Source organism: Lissotriton helveticus, chromosome 9, assembly GCF_964261635.1.
Source record: "Lissotriton helveticus chromosome 9, aLisHel1.1, whole genome shotgun sequence".
Lineage (NCBI taxonomy): Eukaryota > Metazoa > Chordata > Amphibia > Caudata > Salamandridae > Lissotriton > Lissotriton helveticus.
The window spans coordinates 1,127,240,605-1,127,262,666 of NC_136070.1; the positions used below are offsets into that span (position 1 = coordinate 1,127,240,605).

Below are 22,062 nucleotides of genomic sequence, written 5' to 3' on the forward strand. Positions count from 1 at the left end.
TCGTCTATATACTGAACCAATACTGACTGTCCAGGCAGTCCCAATGACTCACGGCACTTTTCAAAATCTGATTAAAAATTGAGGGACTTTCTGTGTACCCCTGAGGGACACGTTCCAAACATAAACATGACTGTCGAATTTAAATGAGAAAAGAAATTTGCTATCTGGGTGTAATGGAATCGAGAAGAATGCGTGACATAGGTCAATGACAGTAAACCATCCAGCCTCCCACGGTATCTGATATAGAATCACTGCAGGATTTGGCACGACTGGACAGCAAGGAACAACAATCTTATTAATCTTTCTCAGGTCCTATACTACCCTGTATTTTCCACTAGGTTTCTTTATACCAATTATGGGTGATTTACATGGACTGCTCATTACTTCTTGTAAAATGCCTGCTTCAACCAAACGTTTTATTTCCACTGCAACACCTGCTTTCATTTCCGAACTAATTTTATACTGTCGAGTATTTGGGTAAACTGCATCTTCCTTTATAGTTACTTTTATTGGGTCAACATTTGCCATTAATCTAACATCTTTGCCAGTAAAGTCCCATACAGCTGTTTTTACCGTCTGTTGTAGTTCTCTGGTAAGTCCTTTACTGTCAGTCTTTTAATTTCTGTCTCTGGTCATGCTAACATTCATTTATAAATTCCATCTTCGTCTGGGGTTTGAATTTCAACACCATTTGGGGTACAGAAAATAGTGCAATTCATTTTGCACAGTAAGTCTCGACCTAGCAGGTTTACTGGACTTGAATCACAGACAACAAATCTATGCATTTCTTTAAAATTGCCTATTCTAACTTCCATAGGTTCTGTAACTGGGGTACTAATTTGTTTATTTGAAATGCCCACTACTTGGATCGCTTCTCCCGAGAGGGGTAGGTTTGGAACGTCTGCTGTTCTCACAGTAGAACGGGTAGCACCAGTGTCCAATAGAAAGGTGACATCATTTCCTTCAATGTAAGGCCCTGACTGGTCCACCGGCAAGGAGGCGCCAAGCACGCACTCCTCGTCCTCCCCCCTCAGTAAGGTTCATCACAAAAGAATGTATCACTTAGAAGAAATTGTGAAGTTGCTGTATCTCTTCTTTCCCTTCCTTCCCAATTTGTGGTATCTACTCTCTGTTGTGCTTTGCTCCTGTATTTTGGCATAGGTGCAGGGGGTAACTGATTCTGTATTACCTGCTGTTGGGTCTTCCGTGGCACCTCATTCTGCGTCTGTGGATTTAAATCATTAATCGGCATATTACCACTCAGCACAGCCTTACACTCGTCCTACCAGTGCCCCAACTTGCCGCACCCGTGACATGGGAATTTCCTTTTCGCATCCTCACTATTGAATTTTCCCCTTGGCTTTCCTCCATTTCCATCACCCTGCTTCTGATTACTATTTATCTGGTTTAACTGTTGTTCTTGTTGTTCTGCTAATTTTACTTGTGCCCACATGACTTTTTCTTTGAACTCTTTTCGTTTATTTTCTAGCTCATCGTCACAATATTTGGCATATTTAAGGACTTCGTCTATGGGCTGAGCCTGCCAACAAATGTTATTATCTTTAATTCATTGTGAAATTTCAGGTCTTAATCCTAACACAAATCGGTAAATGAAATGCGTCATATCCTTCATGTCGATATTATCCAGTCCGCTGTACTGTTTGAATACCTGCAATAGACGTTCATAATATGCATGCACAGACTCATCTTTATTCTGGGTGGTTCTATCTATTCTCATCCAGTCTGTCTCTATTGCAGGCACCTTTTCTTTAAGGTAAAGTATTACCTGATTGTACTTCTTCATGACATCCTCGGAAGGTGCCCCTGTCTTTGGGTCTCTAGGGTACTCATCACTAGGCCAATCAACAGCAATTTTACATTCTGTTCACAAATCTCCTGGAACTACAATGTCAAATAATCCGTCTAAGTGTTTCAACAGACACCTTGAAACTTTTACAAATCTTTCGACTTGTCTGTACCACTCTACAGGTTTTTCACGTAGTTTTGGGAAATCATTTGTAAATGATAAAATATCCTGTCAGGACCATGGAACATGTACATAACCTCCACCTGGTACCTCTCGCATAGGACATAATTTTTCAACTTTTTCTGTTTCTTTTAAAACATATTCTGAAGTCATTTCTTTTGATCGAACCTCTTCTTTTTTCTTTGCCCACCTGGCTTTCCACTTTTCTAGTTCTCCCCATTTCTGCAACAATGCTAGTAACTCTCTTATCTGTACTTTTCTTCCTGACACATTCATGTTTTCTAAATCTTTGTCAGAGAATTGTGCTCGATATGGTTTTTGCAATACTTTAGATTTACCAATGTCAATCCCCATGCTGGCTGCGGTGTCCGTCCCCATGCTGGCTGCGGTGTCCGTTAATTTTTCATGGAACACCCTTGTATTTCGAGTAATGCTTTTACAAATAAATAATAATTAATTTTCACTAAGAGTATTTAGCCTGTCCAATCCCACATTCCCAGCCATCAACTCCTCCAATTCGATTCTCAATTTGTATATATCCAATGGTTTCGGCTGAGTCTTTGGTTTCTCTATTTCCTGTGTCCATCTATTTCTTCAGGAGTTACTACAGTTGCACTTCTTGTACCTGAGGATTTCTCCATCTGTACTTCTCTTAAATTAAAAGGAGTGGTTTTTCTAATTGAACTACTCTCTGGTTCTCTAATTGGTAAATCCATTAAAGAGATTACTGACTCACATTCACTTGCCTGATCGTCTACTATCAAGGGCTCTTTTCTTGGCTGTACTACCGATGTCGTTATTACTGGAGCTTTTGGACTAGCTTGCTTATCTCCATACAAAGGAACAATTGGGCCAATAGTTACTGGAATTGTCAGAGCTTCGGGACTTGTATTTAATTGAGAGATTTTCTGAATTAATTCACTTCTCTGTTTATTTAATGCTTCTCTTTCTCTTTCTTGTAATACCCTTTCAATAGAAGTCTCATGTACCACTTGCAGAATCAAAGGTGGTTTTAAAAACGGGGTATTTGGATTTACTGCACTCGGTTCCTCATTGTAAGGTGGTGGATTTTGCATTAACAAATCCTCCCTATAATCATCATCTGAATCACCACTAGTCATTAAATGTTTTGTTTTCTCAGTCTTTTTACTTCCAATGTGCTCTTCTAAAGTTAATACAGGATATAATCCTTCCACTAACATGTTCTGTCTTCATTGTTTCATTTGTTTATCTCTGGTTTCTCGTTGAAACTTAAGGTAGAATTTACTCAATCCTTTGTCAGTTTTAGGTCTGTCTCGCTCAAAAGCCTCAATCTCCCATTCTTCTAGTGCCTCATATTGCATTAGTCTAGGTCTAGGATGTAAATCATTCATTCGAGTCCTTAAATTGAACAAGATTCTTCCATTAAATGTGCCATCTAAGGGAAATGCCAAAATTCCGTCATCTTTAGTGTATTCCACCCAATTCTCTAACCATACACAATTGTGGGAACCCCTGTCAAACATCATAAATGATGAGGGAGTATTTGGTGGTGGAATAATAACTCCTTCTCTAGTTTTAATTGGTTTATATTTTTTAAAGAAATTCTTGACCCTATTTACAAGTGACATTTTTCTCTCGCTTCCGTACATTTTGCAAGGTCTGCCTCTTATCATCTGTTCCCTAGCAAACCCTAGGTATCTTCGATCAGGTCGAGTTTCTGGGCTATTTAACTGCCACATATAATTTTGTAAACATTTCAATATTGTACGATAACTCAGATTTGTTTACAAAATACTTCCAATGCTAGCGCGTCTTTTATTTTTCTTCGACCAATCAACAGGGTGGTTTCAAATAATTCTTAACCAATGATTGCGCTGCTTTTCTCGTGAGACGAGTTCCCACGCTCCTGTGCTCACCCCTCCTATCTCAGCTACACGCCCACTGTCTCAACCAATACCAGCGCAGCTCTGAGTGACGTCAGCGTAGCTCCGCAACTGACTCCCTCCTTCACAAGGTTATGCAAAAACTCAATTTCTTTTTTTTTAAAGTGCAAATTTTCTTTTAATCAACAACGTAAAAACATTTGCCACTGTACTCGAGTGAGTAGAAAGAAAGATCTATTTCACTGCAAGTAAATCCCTTCCGTTTAATTTTCATATACTACGAGTAGATCCCTTCCGCCTACCCTTCACACAAGCATTAGAGAATCTGCTACTCCTTCGGACTCATCCACTCCGGGATATATACTAAGGCCAAAGTTTCACCAGCGAACCCCTTTGCTATCAAACAAGCTCAGACGAACCTACTACTTCTTTTGTGTGACCCTTTCTAGGTGATATCACAACAAAAGTTTTGCCAGCAAACTTTTTGCTATCATTTATTCACACATTCATACAGAAAACCCTAAATAGTGCTTCCGGCTTTACCTAACCATGCACTAACTTCCTGCGAGTAAGTGACCTCACTGCGATGTGGCTTCCATTTACCACCCGCTATTCTGCCCCTGGGGATTCCAGACAAAACATATAACAGGTACGAACGATTTTGGTTAATACATATAATTCATTAAATATCAACATCACTATAATTTCAAAACATTTCAAACAATATCACATTTGATCGATCAATCAATAATAATAAAATTCATAACCAACTAACTAACTACCTATCTTTAACTAAACCCTAACCTTTTCCTCTGCTAGCAAAGAAATCTACTGATAGAGCGCGCATGTCACCCGACTAGGAATTTACCATACTCACCTGGGCCCATAATCAATTACACATTTCTTAAATTAGGTAACCTACGCTCTAGCTACCAGATATTTTACCTACTAGGTCCTATACCATTGACTTACCAATCCTTGTCACTGCTACCTGTAACCTATTGGATCAGGGAGTTAGAATAATAGGTAGCAAATAACATATGCACTCATATAATAACCACAGGCTCGGGAAAGTTTTAAACTCTTTATCTAAATTTCATCATAAGTCATGATCCAAAGATTAAAAGCAATAAGGCTATCAATAACCAAGATTAGAAACAATGTATAACTATGCAAAAGATATATTATGCCAATCATTTAGCCAAAGTAATGGGAAGGTAAGAACAAGGAACATGCTATTGAAAGTTAACACAGATTTGCACAATTTGTCTAAAGGTAGGTAAAAAGAAGGAACATGCTAAATAACCCTACTTTAAGCAATTATCAAAGGGTGGGTAAGAAGAGGGAACATACTATGCAATTACGAAAACAATTTGAGCATATACTTATAGGGAAGGTAAGAAATGGAACACACTATGAAACGAATAACCAAACTTAAGTATTCTCAAAAGGAAAGGTGAAGAGAATCAAGAAACATATACTATGCAATCATGAGAATATTTCAGAATAATCTATAGGAGGGTAAGAAAATGGAACATACTATTAAGTCAAATGACGATTTTGATCATTAAAAGAGAAGGGTAAGAAAAAGGAACGTATGCAATCAAAGCTTTAGCAAATTAGGAAAGGTAAAGAAAAAGACACAAAGTATAATGACAATAACCCACACAGATTTATATTTACCTAGAATGGTGTGAAGACCAACCCTGGCCACGGGTCAGTTGAAAAGACAGAAGAACCCCAAAGGTTGCAGTTGCTAGTAGGCCAGCAGGTGCAAGTCAGAGTCAGGACAGGATAAACCAGATTTGGATCAGGACCGGACCTCCAAAGTTTAAGACCAGCACCCGCAGTTCAGTTGCAATGCCTGAGCTACTCCCTCTCTGCACGGAATCAGCCAAAACCCCGACTGAGTTACAGCTTTCACCGACAAAGTGCATCGCCAGCACTTCAGCTTCCCAAACCCCGATTGGGTCAGCGAATCTTCTGACAGAGTGCTCCGCTGCACCTCTATTCTCGATCACCTATTGAGTGCGTTGGGTCAGTGACAGGTCAGCTATTCGGACAAGTCGGACAATTTCTCTAGCTAAACCTACGCTAGTTATACTATTTTCCAGGTCAGTGTACCACCCCCCAATGATGCAAGTGTAAGGATCCCCAATTTCGATTGGACAAAGGAGGAGAGGTCGTCACATCACATCAAGTTTTGATACTTCAGTGTTGAATATTAATTTTATGTTCCCGCCCATCAATTAATTTTCACATGACATCTTTATTCCACCCAACAATGGAGAATTTAACATTGAATACATTGTAATACAACGGGTACAGTTTAGCTCCTTCTAGCAAGGCGAGGGTTCAGCTTCCCACATCTTGGCTGTGACTGTCTTTGGCTTGGTTTCAATGACAAATGACTTCAGTTTTTCTCTGTATCTCGTCATGTGCAGAAGGACTTTCAAAATGGAGTAACAACGTCCCCCAGGCCCAAAGATTGGGATATATGAGAAGTAGAAAGAAACATTATTAGAACACAGAATAAATGAATACACTGTATACCATGTATTTCTACTCTATACCCATTATCTTAATTTTAACTATAGCATTAGGATTAGGCAGAACGAACAGCTTAGCAAAAGCAGCAGTGCAAGCTTCTCGCATGTGAGAACATAGAGCGGCCATATTAACACTAGTGCGCAGAAGCAGCAGCTTCCCTCCAAAATAGCGAATATGTCATGTCACGTGAGTATGACAGACGCATGCGCAATAGAAACCCTCGCGTAGCAGCAGCCATTTTATATGCAAGCGTATTAGGATTAGTAAAACACATAAGCAAGCTTCATTCGGACACCCGATGTTCATGTAAAATATGTAAAATCAATAAGACAAACATGTTGGTTAATTCGTTAACGTTATTCGAGGTTCATGAATACCAGCAAGTCGCTTCACGTGCGAATCCTTGCTCCATCAATTTGACTGTGCGACCCGTAAAATCTTTACTTTAAAAAGGTACCAAATGTGATTGGACTTGACAGGTGGGCAATGCTTTTGAGGATATCAAAAAGCTTGTTGTAAATGCTCCAGATTCGAGTCTGTATGTCCCTAATGGAAATTGTTCTATAGCAGTAGATGCCAGTCTAAAAGGTATTGGGCCAGTTTTTCAGAAGTTTGTGTCTGGTAAAGAGATTACGGTTGAGTTTTCTTCTAGAACACTCAATGAGGCACCAGCCAATTATAATACTTTTGAGCTTGAGGCTTTGTCTTACGTGTGGGCAGTACATAAATGCAACACTTATATTTGTGGGAACATATTTGATGTGTATTCTGGCCACAAACCTTTTGTATATCTTCTAAATGATAATGGTTTGGGCTAAGCTTCAGCACTTTTGGTGAGGCTTTTATCCAGGGCTTTAAGTGGGCTGGGTCTCAAGGGGTCTGAGCACCGGCAGTTTTTTTCAGGGGGCCTCGAAACGGGTCTCTATCGGGCTGTGTTTTGAGCCCTCGCACAGGCGGTCCGTTTTTTTTCCCGAACTGCAGTGTCTGGAAAAAAGTGCCAGGGTGCCAGAGCCAGATAGAGACCCGTTTAGAGAAAGCAAGCACATAGATGTGTGCTGCTCACACTGCTCACTTCTCACTAGTGACCTCATGCCAGGTGAGTGTTGAAGGGGAAGGAACATCCTTTAAAGAGTGTCATTTTCTCTCTGGATTTCTCTTCTCTTTTTTAAACTGCAGGAGCAGCAACATCTCGTGGTATCATCAGGGCTTTAAGTAGAAGCTTTTTCAATATTATATGTAACAAGCCCTAGCTGCAGCTTATTTATCAATGCAACTAATAACCATTGACAAAGCCAATAGTCCTGACTTGTTGTGGGTGTGATGTTACTTGTTGTATCTTATATCTGGATGCAATGACAGAAACAGCAAAATACATGTTGGGCGGCACACTATGCTAAGCACAGATTTTGAACATAAGTGTTTTAAAGCCACGCCCCTAATTACACTGGCCACGCCCCTTTGAAAGACCCCCCAGTTTTTTCATCCCACTTAAAGCCCTGCTTTTATCCAAACTACAAGAGTATGATATGCATGTTAAGTACACACACAAGGAGGATTGTCTCTCACGCTTACATTTGTCTATCACGGAACAGTGATGCAAAGGATGATGACGAGTGTGTGGTATCTGCCATTGATAGCTCTAATTGTAATGGCTCCATTTCGGACAATGGTTTGTTGCCTGCACTTACCGTGATTTTAGTCTTGCATAAAGTTTTTTAGATTTATCAAGCGGAGATGGCCACACTCAAATAGTCTTACCTGCGAGTACTGGTCATTGTTTGTATTCATACTTCACTCAGTTATAAATGTACTGTACCTTTAATGTGTTCCTTGACATGTGGAACATACTGAGAATTCTAGAGTGCTCATGCAACTTCAGGTCAGTTGCTTGGCGACTCTTGAAGTGGCTGGTACGCTCCTATGGATTATAGGAATTGTTCATCATATTGGATTTGTTTCAGTGGTTACTCTAACCAGGATTAACTTCATCCAGCTGCCCACCGCCACCCATTTACTTTTTAAATAACGAACCTGGAGCGCTTGCCTTTTACCGTCCCATTTAGCTATGTGGTTTTAAAATGTTAACTTGCGGCTGATCGTCACATAAAGAATTGGATCGCTGGTCCTTCTCTGTTCACTGACTTAATCAAACGGGTGTCCATGTTCCAGACGAATATCTGGGTGGAATACTACTCGTCTACTATTTAATGCCGGCGCGTATAATGAAATGCCAGGCGTTTAACATGTAAGTTATATTTCTGATGGTGGGTTCTGCGAAGGAAACAGTACTTTTTGTAGTGTATCTGTTTATCTAGATACTACCACTCACTTAGTTCAGCGTGAGGCTACGGAACACCAAACTTCCGCTATTTCACTCGTACCCAATATGGGACGGTGAATCGAAACCTTTCCAGATGTGACGCAGCCTCCTCTTATGACGCAACCTTTCTTATTGTGACGCGCATCATAGGATTCCAGTGCAGACTGCAGAGAGCAACTACGAGAGAAGCAGTGAGTATAGAAAGAGGGCACAGAATAGCTTTGACATTTGGCCGAATACGCTGAAAATAGGAGGCCATCTTGTAGGGAGTAGTGTAATATAACTCAAAATGCAAGTAATCAAATAGCTATCATAGCATGTCTCTCAGTGTATTTTTTTTTAGAATTTACAATATATTTGTCAGTGCGCAGCATTTTTTTAGACACTGAATGTCGTTTTTGACTCCCTATTTCTTCTAAAGTTAGTAGTTTGTTTCAAATATTACAAAAGTTGTGCTATGCGTTGTCTGACCCTTTATTGTTCCGAATTACGAGATGTTATATACTCCTTATGGATGAATAACGATTGGCCAGAAAGTCCTGAAGTTACGTTCACATGGTACGTTGCCGCGTTGTCCTACTTCTTTGTTTATTGAGGTATGGTGTGACGTAGTTTGAGAGCATGAGCCTGTTTGTACGCAGGCGCGCTTGTCGGCGCTTGCGCAGAGTAGTTGGGCAGTGGGAACATTCTAAGCGGTAGCACAATGTGACAGAACGCCGGCGCTGTGCTGTATGCTAGCGTGTGTCCCCGGCAGAGCGGCGCGCGGAGCCTCACACCCCCTGACGTCATCCCGATGACTTTCTGTTCCTTGCCAGCGGAGAGAATGTCGGAGCGGGCGGCCGATGACGTCAGAGCGGAGCAGCGCGGTGGTGGCGGCGGCAGAGCGGCGGCTGCCCGGCAGCAGCAGGGTGGAGGCGGGGACAGGAACAGCGCCGCTGTCGCCGCAATGGCGACCAGAGCAGCTCTGCCCAGTCCCGAAGCCATGCTGGGGCAGCCATGGAACCACTGGCTGCAACATGCCAAGCTGCCCCTACACGGACTGCACGGTGAGCAGTGGTGAGGGAGGGGGGCGTGAGAGAAGGGAATTTTACACAACTCTGAGCCACTGCTCTCCACCAGACCTCCTATTCTGAGGCTCTACCCTGCCCTCCTACAGTCATATCTCACTATTCTCCACTGAGCAGTTGTAGTGCTCTACTCACTATTAATCTAGCATTAGGGCCCTTTACTTTCCAGTGAACTATCATCACCTATTCCCTTCCTCCAGTCTTCAGATCAGCTTATTTTCCATTTGTTACTCACACCTTTCCCTCCAGTAAGCAGGCAGATCATCTTGGATAATAGCAACCCTTGCCCTCCAGTGATCCACCAGCATTCTCTTGCCTATCTGACCTACGACCCGCCCAATGCTCCATTGATTCACCAGAGCCCCCCACCTTTGAGTGAGCAATTAAAGTTCCCAATTTTCCATTGAACCATCGGTGCCCCGAATTCCCCAGTAAGCCAGTGTCATCAGAGTCCCATACCCTTCACTAAGCCTACCCACCCAGTGAACTGCTATCTCTACGCCCTTGACTTCTAAAGATATTCAGCTATTCCACTTAACGCGCCATAATTCACTGGGACCTGTAGATTTGTTGTATTCTGACCTTTCCAGGGGCTGCAGTATGACAATTTAACTTCTGATCACAGATCAAAACCCCCTTTAACCGCATATATTACCGTCTCTAACACTGATCCTCTAGGTTCCTTGCCCTACACTGATGTTTTCCCACGAGATTTCTTCAAACAGGATATCCCATCACTTTCTACTCGAACGATGCTTTTAGTCCAAACTATCTGAGTGGGCCTAGTAAACTTGAAGTCTGCCTCTTGGAACCCCTTCTAAATTGTGGGTCATCAAAGTTAAACCTAGAGTACCATCAATAGGCCGTGTCTGCCAGGTCTTTCATTTTCAGTGGCGTTCATAGCTCCCCTGTAGCCAACCCAAGGAACTACTCTCAAGAGTTCTTTGTCCACCATCCCAATGGAGATGTTCTCAAGAACCCTCTGCATGTAGCATACATCCAAAGATAAGACTTTGTGCCATCTTATCCAATCCATAGTTTGGAACATTGCACAGCCACAGCATGCACTGTATCCCCGAGTTGGATCATTTTAGTATCCTACATGCATTTTGCCATGTCATCAACCGACATACTTTCTTGTCAAAGCTTGCCGCATTCACTCGTAAACCATTGCTTTTTACATTTTTGCCCGTTGCAGTGAAGCAATGAACTCACCATAAAACTAATAATGCAATTTTTTTTTGCTATGCAGCAACAGATCTTGAGGAAACTTTCAAGGAGCATGGGAAGAGTCGAGAAGCCATGAGACTCAGCAGGGAAGGTGAGTGCATACTTGTCGGTTGTGAGAATGAAGAGCATTGCTCAATAGTCAAGCTCCTTTTCCTTGTTTTGAGGCAGTATCTACTGCAGGTGTCTAGTTTTCCTTGGAAGATGGGCATTGAGGCTTAGTGTTTTTATTCTTAAATGTTGTCTTGAATCTTTGTTGTGGTACCATTTGAGGGTATTCATATTTAGTTACATGTGTTGTGACATGGTTTTGTTTGCAGATGCCGCTTGTACAACCTTACAACCAGGTGACTGATCTTGCAATTAAGAAAACTTCCACCATGGTAGTCGTGTCAAGGTTAATGCCAATGTTTCCGCTCACAGTTATATATAAATTGAATTAGTTTGACTAAAAGGAAGACCATAGAACTTCATTAAAAGTTCAAGCCATTACATAATGTAATCATACAATTCAGCATTGTACAAAACAGTACAGCCTCATTTACTGTGCCAGTACTGTTTTTCAAAATGAGAGGCAACGTGTCCGTTATCTGAAGACATACAGTTAGGACTTTGATTAAGTCTTGAATTTGACCACCACATAGTTTTTATATTTTATCGTTATGGATACATTAAAAAAAATCTCTCAATACCTAGTAACCGGGTATTGACAAAAATGAAAAGAATTTTTTTTCCATTGATGTTTTAAATGAAACTTCTTGTCTAGTTTTTCTATAGTTAGTTTAGCAAGAATCTTCATACAGCGTATATTGTTCCTCTACCACATTAAAACTAGCCAGTTGCACTCCCATGTTTATAAAGCATCTAGCCTTACTCAGAGTAGAACACAACCACATTTTTTTTATAAATGTTACCGTCTAGCCTACTGCATGATCTACATTAAAAAAAATCAGGTTCACTTGCTTTTGTCAAGTTCATCTTGCAGTACCAATTGCATCACTTTGATACCTACGCTTAAACCTAAACATAACTTTCCACAATCTGCACTGTACCTCACGCTCTCAAATGTTACTATGGACTGAGTGGTGCTCAGATAATAACTTGGAATTATAGATGACAAATGAAGCCCAAATACTCAGTTGTAAACATCAAAGCTGAAGTGCAAGATTTTATAGTATAGAAGCTGAGAAGTATGTCCATAAACATGATATACCATGTAAGGTTAAGAGCTGCTCGGCTGCACAGTTGCTTCTTTTGCTGATGTTACATACATAGGGTGCATGATCAACAGCCTTTACATACTAGTCATGTATTAGGAAGGGTGCAGTTTGGTGATGCTCACTGAGTATCATTTCAGTGGTAGCAATGTCTAAAGTGCCATTTCTGATTTTGTGAATCATTCAGTAATTGTTTAAGGATATGTTGATGTTTTGTATCATGTAGATCACTTTTTAGTAAAAAAAAAGCAATAAAACGAGTGTGGTAAATGAATGAGCAGTAAAGTATTGCAAAGGGACATTTGCCACGTCTGTCACGAAAAGGGAATTATGTGGATGTAGTGGCTTTTTAATTTGAAGAAACACTGAAGTGCTTTTCTGCATGTGTGATGTTACACCTGGTCAAATTTCCATCTCAAAACCTTCTCTTTTTGAGATTGGAAGTCGCTGGAGAATAGAATTAAGTATCGCGTACTAACCATGTCCACTTGTTAGAAGAGTTCTAAGTTCAGTCTTCACCTTCTTCAGTCTCCGGCTTATACTTCTCTTCTGATCAGCTTGGGTATTTGAATACTGTAGAAGAATCTATATTCATTCCATCTGGACTGTAGAGATGGCATTATTGAGTGTGGACATCTCCTGAATCAGTTCTCCCTGTTGAGTATAACGTGGTCAAATAACATTTTTGGAGACAGCGAGAGATTGAGACGAGTTAAAGCAGTGGCAAATTGCTAGGTTTAATATGACGAGGAAGAAGGATTTTGTATTGCAATAGCTCACCTTTTGGTCATCTACCTGAGCTGACTGCGTGTTGTGCAATCTTGGAGTTTGTTTAGGTAGCTCTTAGATATTTTCTTTCCATATTATGCTTATTTTGGAATGTCAACCAATTTTCGTTTGCCTTTATGGATCACATCTTCATTTTTCCTGTTCCTATTTTCATTCCTTAAGCTCAAGACTGCAGAAGGTAAATGGTCTTTGGAGATAATCAGAGTATGTGTGTTTTGAAAGAGCAAAGTGGAATGTTAAGACATTACAAGGGTCTCTGCATCGAAACAACAAAACTGATATACTGTTAAAGTGTAATTATTGGCATCTCCATTTCATTTCCAAACTCAGTATAACAAATTTGATGTGTGTAATCAAACCGTGAAACCTGGATTGCCAGTGACACTATCGTAAAAGCCAAAGGTGCACATTCAATGTCATGGATTGATTAGTCATAATGTTACTTTTTGCTGTAGCCTTTTCCAATTATAGATCTGACTGAAATTAAGGTTTATCTTAGCAGTGTCTTGATTGCAATGCTGTTCTCAGCTGCAGTGATAGTTATTCACATTGGTCTTCTGGTCTGCTTGCACTCAACTTGATTACCTTTGTTTAACATACTAAAGTGGTAATGACCGGTGCAAGGTGCAACCTTGGAGTCTGATCCACTTTTCAAGCTCCCTGGAATCACTTGCAGAAACAAATGACAAAACTGATGCACCATCTACACAACAGTTCTCAGTATTCCTCTTCATTATTATCGTGAATATATTCCATACAAATGAATAATTCTTCATATTTGGCGAGTTCAGTTTTGTTCATAAAAAGCCACCACTTTAAATATTTCCAGTTGATGAACTGGAAAGTATTTCTCCACCCCCTTGTAAACCCAATAAAAGATCACTTTCCTCTTTGCTCCCAGCTCCTAATGTACTGATCAAAACCAAGCTGCTACCGTGTGTTTTATGGTAACTTGGACAACGCTGACGTGTTTTGCAATAGGTTATACATCGCTTCCCACAGGGAGGAAATTGACAATTTACCAATAATTAAGACCGAATTTGTTAGAATAATATCTACCATATTCCAAAGATAAAACAAAAAGGAAATGTAATTTAGATTTACTGAAGTAAACTGAAAAGGATTTGTCATTATTTACAACATTGATGTAGAATGTAAAATGGAATTAATGCAAAATGGAATGGGGATCATGATATACAAGAGATGAAAACGAGAAGTCGATCTGACTTGTGCATAATTAACTTTTAAAGTGCTGTTCGGGTAAGCTTTTTTTACATAATTGTGCGATATTCGTTGTTATATAGGAAGAGATCACAGTGTGGTGGCATTAATTATCACACGTGTAAGGTGAATGCATCGGTATAGAACAAAAGGGCAGAAGATATACTCCTAATCACAGATAGTGTACCTGTGCTCAACCGCCTTTGGTTAAGTTGTAGTACGATTGACATGGTAACCCACCTTTTGTCACGCAGAGATGAGATGTTATTCAATAACGTGAGTTTCAGGTAGTGCATAAACAACCCAAACAAAATGAAAGGAAAATGAGCATGAATATCAGAAATCAGAATAGTAAACTTAGCAGCAGCACCCGAAGTCGGAGCTAGCATAGTTTAGCGACAAAATCTCAGCCTGCAATCTATCGCATAGAGAGCTAGTCAAACCTAATATGTCATTGATCTGTGTCATTTAATAAATAGGTCCCTAAGACAGCAGTCTCCGTGTTCTGTCACAGTGTTAGGCACTCTGCCCTATGACCGGGTAAGACAAGATCACCTATCTGGTCACTGAGAACGCTGTATTAGGACATGTCCCATATAGGATCACAACATTGCCATCCATGCACTCCCCCTTCCCCCCCCCCCCCACAGTGTGGTATGTTATCTGTCCAGACTACACTTAACAATGCATATGCACAGATCTAATATGTTGATTGAATAAAGTCCTACTTCCTGATGTAGCAACTCCCTCTGGTTTAAGTGATTCTCCAACTGAGCCCAAGAAACCTGGGATGTATACTGATTCTAGGCTTCGTGTGCTCTCACTAGGGCTACCGCATGTCATTCATTGTAAGTATTGTCCATAGCCTCCCTGAATATGGCTGGCTTAGCCTGCACGTGGGATAAGTTAGATTGGCTTAAGTTCATCGAAGACCGTGCTATGATGTTTACAAGAGATGTAGCTTCTTGCCCCATTTATGCGGATGGGTATTTTACCTACCACACACCAGCATTTGCCAGTAATATGGGCAGGGACTGGGGTGGTTTGACCACACTTGTTTCTCTTTCCTTCCCTTTGAAGGTGCTATGGACAAAGTGCGATTCCGTATACTATCAGATCTTGTTCCAGTGTTCTGCCACAAGACTGCTGCTGATAAACCTATGTAATAAAATTTTTCACCACTCTGAGCCTGACCTAGCTCGCTGTTTACTTCAGGGCATTGAGCAATGTACCAGCTATAAACAAGCATTTGCAATGCAATAGGTCTCTGTTGTAAATATGAATCCAGAGACCCAGAGAAGGTGAAACAGGTCTGTTTATTAACCATCCACTCTCCTCACTGGAGAGTGTCTCAACATTCCATGGCAAGCTTCAGGATGGAGCATACCAACAGGGTCATAGGAAGGGGGTGGAGGGACATACCATTAGGGAAGATTAATTACAACACATCTCCTCCCTATAGGGTGATACAGAGAGGGAACAGGAATACCCCATGGAAATAGGGCGGTACCGAAGCATCATAAAGAGGAGAAAAATAAAACAGAACTTTACTCATGTGCACGTACAATTTTGTCAAAGCTCCACCATTGGCCATTCTCAAGTTGGACCACATTCTTGAGCACTTTAACAATTCTACAAGGCATGTAATATTTACTTTGGGTTGCTCCCACTTTAATGTTCTTCTTCACTTGTACTCTATCACCTACCTCCCACTTAGAATCTTTCACCCCGTGCTTATTGTCATACCACCGTTTGTACTTATCCTGGTGGAGTAGGACTCTCTCTGCACCTGCCTCCTGGTCCGCTACCCTGGGTTCGCCCCCACTCAGCCAACCAGGATTAAACTTGGTGCAAGGTTCACGCCCACGCAGTGCTACAAAGGGTGAGATGCCAGTGACCATGTTTGGGGAGGTGTGATACGCCCACAAGCACTTCCTAAGGGACACTTCTATGTCATGCCCATTGGTTGCCGCCAATTGGATGTGTTCCTTTATAATTCTGTTAGCTCGTTCGACTAACCCGTTGGCTTTGGGGCAGTATAGAGCAGTGGTCTCATGTTTGATGTTCAAACCCTGGAGAAACATATGCATCTCTTCCGAGCAAAATTGCACTCCGTTATCTGTTACTAAAGTCACTGGAATGCCCTCTTCAACAAATACTCCATCCAAAAACTCAATTACAGCTTTTGTGGTGACAGAGTGGCCAAACTTCTGTTTGATCCAATGGGTTGTGTAATCAATTAACCCCAGCATGAATCTTCTCTTCTCTCCTAGTTCTTGCATAGGCCCGATAATGTCCATGGCCAGCTTGCTCCATGGTTTGATGGGTACTTCCACTGTAGACAACGGTGCTTTTTTTATAGTTTTTGACTTGTCGCTTTTAGCGCACGCACCACAATCCTTAACCGCTTGTTCAACCATGGCATCCATCTTTGGAAACCAGAAACTGGACCGGACTCTGGCTTTGGTAAGGCTGCGCCCTAGGTGACCTTCGTGTGCCAAGTTAATTACCTTCTTCCTAAGGCCTTTGGGAGGAATCACTCTTTGATTACGATATAATCTGCCTTTTATGAAACTCAACTCATTTCTCACTTCCCAGAACTCTTCAATGCTAGCTTCTAGTTCACTCTTTTTGTTGGGCCATCCGTTTTCCATGTACTTCTTCAGTTCATCTATTTCTTTGTCATCTATAGCCTCTTTCTTCCATTCTTCTTCCGTGATAGCAGGTGTTTCTGTCATTAGGATAGGACTGTCTAGGGCTTCTTCTTTTTCTCCCAACTCCGGTAGAGGTGACCTTGACAGGAAGTCCGCGATCTTATTTTCCTTTCCTGGCATGTATTCCACTTGGAAATTGTAGTGTTCCAGCCCTAAAATCCACCTGCTGATGCGAGGAGTACAATTCTCTAATCCCTTCACGGTGAAGATGAAGGTGAGAGGTTTGTGATCGGTACGGATGGAAAACCTTAAACCCCACAAGAAGAACTTGAAATGTCTGACAGCCCAGAAACAAGCCAGGGCCTCCCTTTCAATGACGGAGTAGTTCCGCTCTGGGTTAGTTAGACTCCGGGATGCAAACGCAATGATTTTCTCTTCTTTTCCATCTTATTGAATGAGTGTTGCACCTAAGCCCTTGTTAGAAGCATCCGTTGTAAGAATGTTTTTTTTAGATGCATCAAAAGTTCCTAATGCTGGGGAGGTTACCAATTCCTCTTTAAGAGACTTGACCACAGCATCATGCTCCTTGTTCCATTGGAAATCCTTGTTTTTCTTCATCAACTCCCTCATTGGCTCACACTTGGCTGCAAAGTTGTCCACGTATTTTGACATATACTCTAAAAGTCCTAAGAAGGACCTTAGTTCTTCCTTGTTCTTGGGACTAGGTGCTTCCATCACGGCTTGAATTAAACTACCCTTTGGTCTGAAACCATCTTCAGTGATCTTGTGGCCTAAGTACTCCACCTCCCTCACTTTTATTTTACATTTGTCTTTTTTCACAGTCAAACCAGCCTCCATAAGTCTGCTGAATACCTGTCTTGCGACCACATCATGTTCTTCCTCGGTTTGTCCCTACACGAGGATGTCGTCCTGGAAACACATGGTGTTCTTATCCCTTCCAGTATTTTCTGCATTGCTTTCTGGAAAATGGCTGCAGCAGACGCAAGGCCAAAGGGCATACGTTTGAACATGAATGCTCCTACTGGGGTGATGAATGCTGTGAGGGGCCTTGATTCTGGATGGAGTTCAATTTGGTGATAGGCCATGGAGAGATCGATCACACTGAAGTATTTAGCAGGACCCATGGTACTTAGCATCTCGTTAATTATCGGCAAGGGATGTCTCTCCACCCATATATTGTCGTTAAGGCTGCGCAGGTCCACACAGAGGCGAATGCCCTCCCCACTGGCCTTGGCTGCGATGACAATCGGGGCCAACCATTCAGTACAGGTCACTGGTTGAATTATATCCAAATCACAAAGTTTGCGCAACTCCTCTTCTAGAGGTACTTTCATCTTTAGGGGTACAGGGCGTAGTCTATGAACAACTGGTCTTGCGTTATGTTTCAACTTGATTCTATGTTGGAACATGTGTAGGCATCCCTGCTCATCCCTGAATAGTTGCCCAAATTCATCACAAATGTTTCCTTCCCCCCTTGACCTGTCAGTGAGTAAAACCTGCTCCGCACTATTGGGATCTAGGATGATTCCCAGCTCTTTTTGGTGGACCCATCCCAGCAAGTTAGAGCCTGATTTGACTACATACACTGAACCATAAGTCTCCCTGTCTTTAAAACGCAGATGAACATTTTTCATGCCCACTAACGGTATTTTTCCCTTGTTATACCCTGTAGGAGAAATGTCAGGCATATTTAACTGTTTTACTTCGCAATTTCTCATGGACACAAAATCATCTTGGTTAAGCAAGGTGTACGGTGAGCATGAATCAGCATACATTTCTACACATTGGCCATCAAGGAAGACATCGCATTTAGGGTAAATAGCATTTACAGTACCATCAATATCTTTCACCTGCAAAATTATTTTTCCGCTTCTTGGTTCTATGCACTTCACTTCCCTGGTTGCATTTTTCTCCATTCCTCTACCATCTATTCTAGTATGTTGTTCACCATCTCTACATACTCTAGCGAACCTGACCGTACATACTTCATTACCATCTTCTTCCTCCTTTACAGAAGCTACTTCCTCCCCGTTGGTTTTCATCTCCTTTATACATCTAGCTGTGTGTTCTATAAATTTTGCTATCTCAATGGCTTCTCTTAACCCAGGGTTTTTGGCTAGCAGTTTTTCCTGAATGCGTGGGTTATTGGTACACCTTACAAGTTGATCCCTTATGAGGGAATCAGTTAAATTCCCAAATTCACACAGCTGTGTTAAACCCCACAATGCAGCAATTAAATTTTGCACAGATTCTTGCTTTCCCTGACATCTTTTGAAAAACTTATGGCGCTCCAACACCACATTAATCTTGTCCCCAAAATGTTTTTCTAACTTCACCATTGTCTGCTCATAAACATCTATCCCAGTTTCATCCTCACCCTCCTGTTCTAGCATCGGAAGTGATTCGTATACTTTACGCCCTTGTCTACCTAGGTTGTGTAAAAGAATGTGTTTTTTCCTTACTGGCTTGTACTTTTCACCACCCACAGCTATCAAATAAGACTCAAAAAGTTTCACCCACTCCTTCCAGCTGATTTCTGGTTCCCCTATCACATTCAAAAAGGGTGGAGGTTGGCTCGTACTAGCTGCTGCCATGGTGGCTATTTACAAGGGTTAAAACACACAATGTTATAGGTGGCTTCCCAACAGGTGACGATGGATAGACTAGGAGCACACTAATAGGTTTCTCCCATAAGTTAACCAGGTAGTTAGATACACATAAAAATACATATGCATGTAAATTCATTAAAAAAACGAAATTTAGCTAGAAATACTGGCTTCCTTCTCCCTTAACGATGTGAGAAAACCCACTTGTGTATACACAGAGCCAGGAGGTAATTGCTAAACATAAGTTGTGCGCACAAAACAACTGAAAAAGGCATGAAGTAGCATTCCTTCACTGTGAAGAGTTAATGTTATGTTATGACTAAAAATACCGGCCCTCTGCTGTTGGTGCGCCGGGAAACGCCTCAAGAATAGTGCTATCTGAAGTTCTTGGACGAGACAGGATTCTCTTTTCCTAGTGCGTGAAGAGTTAAAATTATTACAAAGATACCGGCCCTCTGCTGTTGGTGCGCCGGGTAGCGTCTCTTGTATCCGGTCAAAGGAAAACTGAAGAGCTGACAGGATTCTCCGGCCCACCAGCTCCTCAAAATGCGGCGCAGGGGCAGCTGCTGCCCAAATCACACGGTGCGGGACACCCCGATCATGAACACTTTCTTCAGCCCCCACGAGGACACCACGCCGACCCCTTCAGGCACTCCGGGACAGCAGGGCAACCACGTCGTAACAGAGGCACAACACAGGCACCCAAGGACGATAGGCGCAAATCACCAGTAGACAGACGAAGGCACCGGAACACAGGTAGGCACTGTTGTATCCTTACAAACGAAGGACCACGTAGCGGTCCACTTCCACAGCACTTTCCTGCGCAACCTGACGGGCAGTCAACAGCACATCACAACCTCCAGATAACCCAGAAAGTCAAGATAGCGTGATGTAACTAGAGGATTTCTTTTGTTTCTGCCGCAGTCTCCACTTATATTTTCACAGGATATACTGTAGAAATATTTCTTTACACACCAGCACTAAAGTGGGCACAGAACATCCACGCGTCAAGCCTTCCTTCCAAGCATCCTCTTCATGAGGGTCACACAGGGACGGGTGACGGCTGGGAGGGATCGCACCACAGAGCTAGGTGCCACCCACAGAAAAAGGTTATCTCTCACCTCCCAAACACCAACGCTTGTCACTCTTCCGACCGTAAGTCCTTGAATGTAGAGTGCTATTCCATCAGCAGGGCTCCTTATTACTCTGACATTTCATAAAGTCCAGGATGAAAGATTCTTTCTACACAAGGCTCCAATTCATCTTGTTTGTTCGTTGTGTGGAGAGAGTACTCAAAGGGGAAATGGTTAACTTCTGCCCCCTGCGCAGTCCGTCGCCAGTGTTGTAAATATGAATCCAGAGACCCAGAGAAGGTGAAACAGGTCTGTTTATTAACCATCCACTCTCCTCACTGGAGAGTGTCTCAACATTCCATGGCAAGCTTCAGGATGGAGCATACCAACAGGGTCATAGGGAAGGGGGTGGAGGGACATACCATTAGGGAAGATTAATTACAACAGTCTCGCATTAGGAAAGTTTGAGCTATTGGTCTTGTAAATGACAATTTTTTTATTTATGTGTTGGTTTTGAAAATAGCTAATTTAATAGCTTTGTCATTTACAATGCCAATAGTTATAACTTTAGCAAATGTGACACCTATAGCATTTGTAATGCAACATGTTTTGTATTTACGTGACTTAGATGTATTGATATTACCAAATAACAATGGCTTTTAATTTTTTAAAATAATTAATACTTAAATAAAAGTGATTGTAATTTATAATGGCAATAGCTTAAATTTTTGTAAATAACTTTTGTGAAGATTATGTTCAGTGTATTTTATTGTGACGAAAATCTAAGAACAGAAGTGAAATATTAACATCTTTTTGTGACATTTGTAATAAAGCTTGAAACATTGAGAGAACATATTTGAACCAGTTGCTGTTGAATGGTTGCACAGATTGATGCTGTGATGGGGCAGAGTGATGTTGTGATGGCGATGAGTGATGCAGTGGCGTTCAGTGATGCTGTCGTAGCGTAGTGATGTTGTGGTGCCCCTGAGTGATGCTGTGGAGGCCCTGAGTGATGCTGTGGAGGCCCTGAGTGATGCTGTGGAGGCCCTGAGTGATGCTGTGGAGGCCCTGAGTGATGCTGTGGAGGCCCTGAGTGATGCTGTGGAGGCCCTGAGTGATGCTGTGGAGGCCCTGAGTGATGCTGTGGAGGCCCTGAGTGATGCTGTGGAGGCCCTGAGTGATGCTGTGGAGGCCCTGAGTGATGCTGTGGAGGCCCTGAGTGATGCTGTGGAGGCCCTGAGTGATGCTGTGGAGGCCCTGAGTGATGCTGTGGAGGCCCTGAGTGATGCTGTGGAGGCCCTGAGTGATGCTGTGGAGGCCCATAATGATGCTGTGGAGGCCCATAATGATGCTGTGGAGGCCCATAATGATGCTGTGGAGGCCCATAATGATGCTGTGGTGGCGCATAATGATGCTGTGGTGTTCCAGAGTGATGCTGTGGTGTTCCAGAGTGATGCTGTGGTGT

The 22,062-nt window shown here is 41.9% G+C and overlaps 1 protein-coding gene across 1 annotated transcript in view; it reads left to right on the forward strand.

Moving 5' to 3' along the window:
• Positions 1 to 9,357: 9,357 nt before the first annotated feature.
• Positions 9,358 to 22,062, forward strand: part of ATXN7 (ataxin 7) — a 371,238-nt gene continuing 358,533 nt past the window's right edge. Inside the window, exons 1-2 of the mRNA XM_078661542.1 lie at positions 9,358 to 9,768; positions 11,042 to 11,110. Coding sequence (XP_078517668.1) covers positions 9,516 to 9,768; positions 11,042 to 11,110 — 322 coding nt within the window. The 5' untranslated portion in view covers positions 9,358 to 9,515. The remainder of the gene's footprint in view (positions 9,769 to 11,041; positions 11,111 to 22,062) is intronic.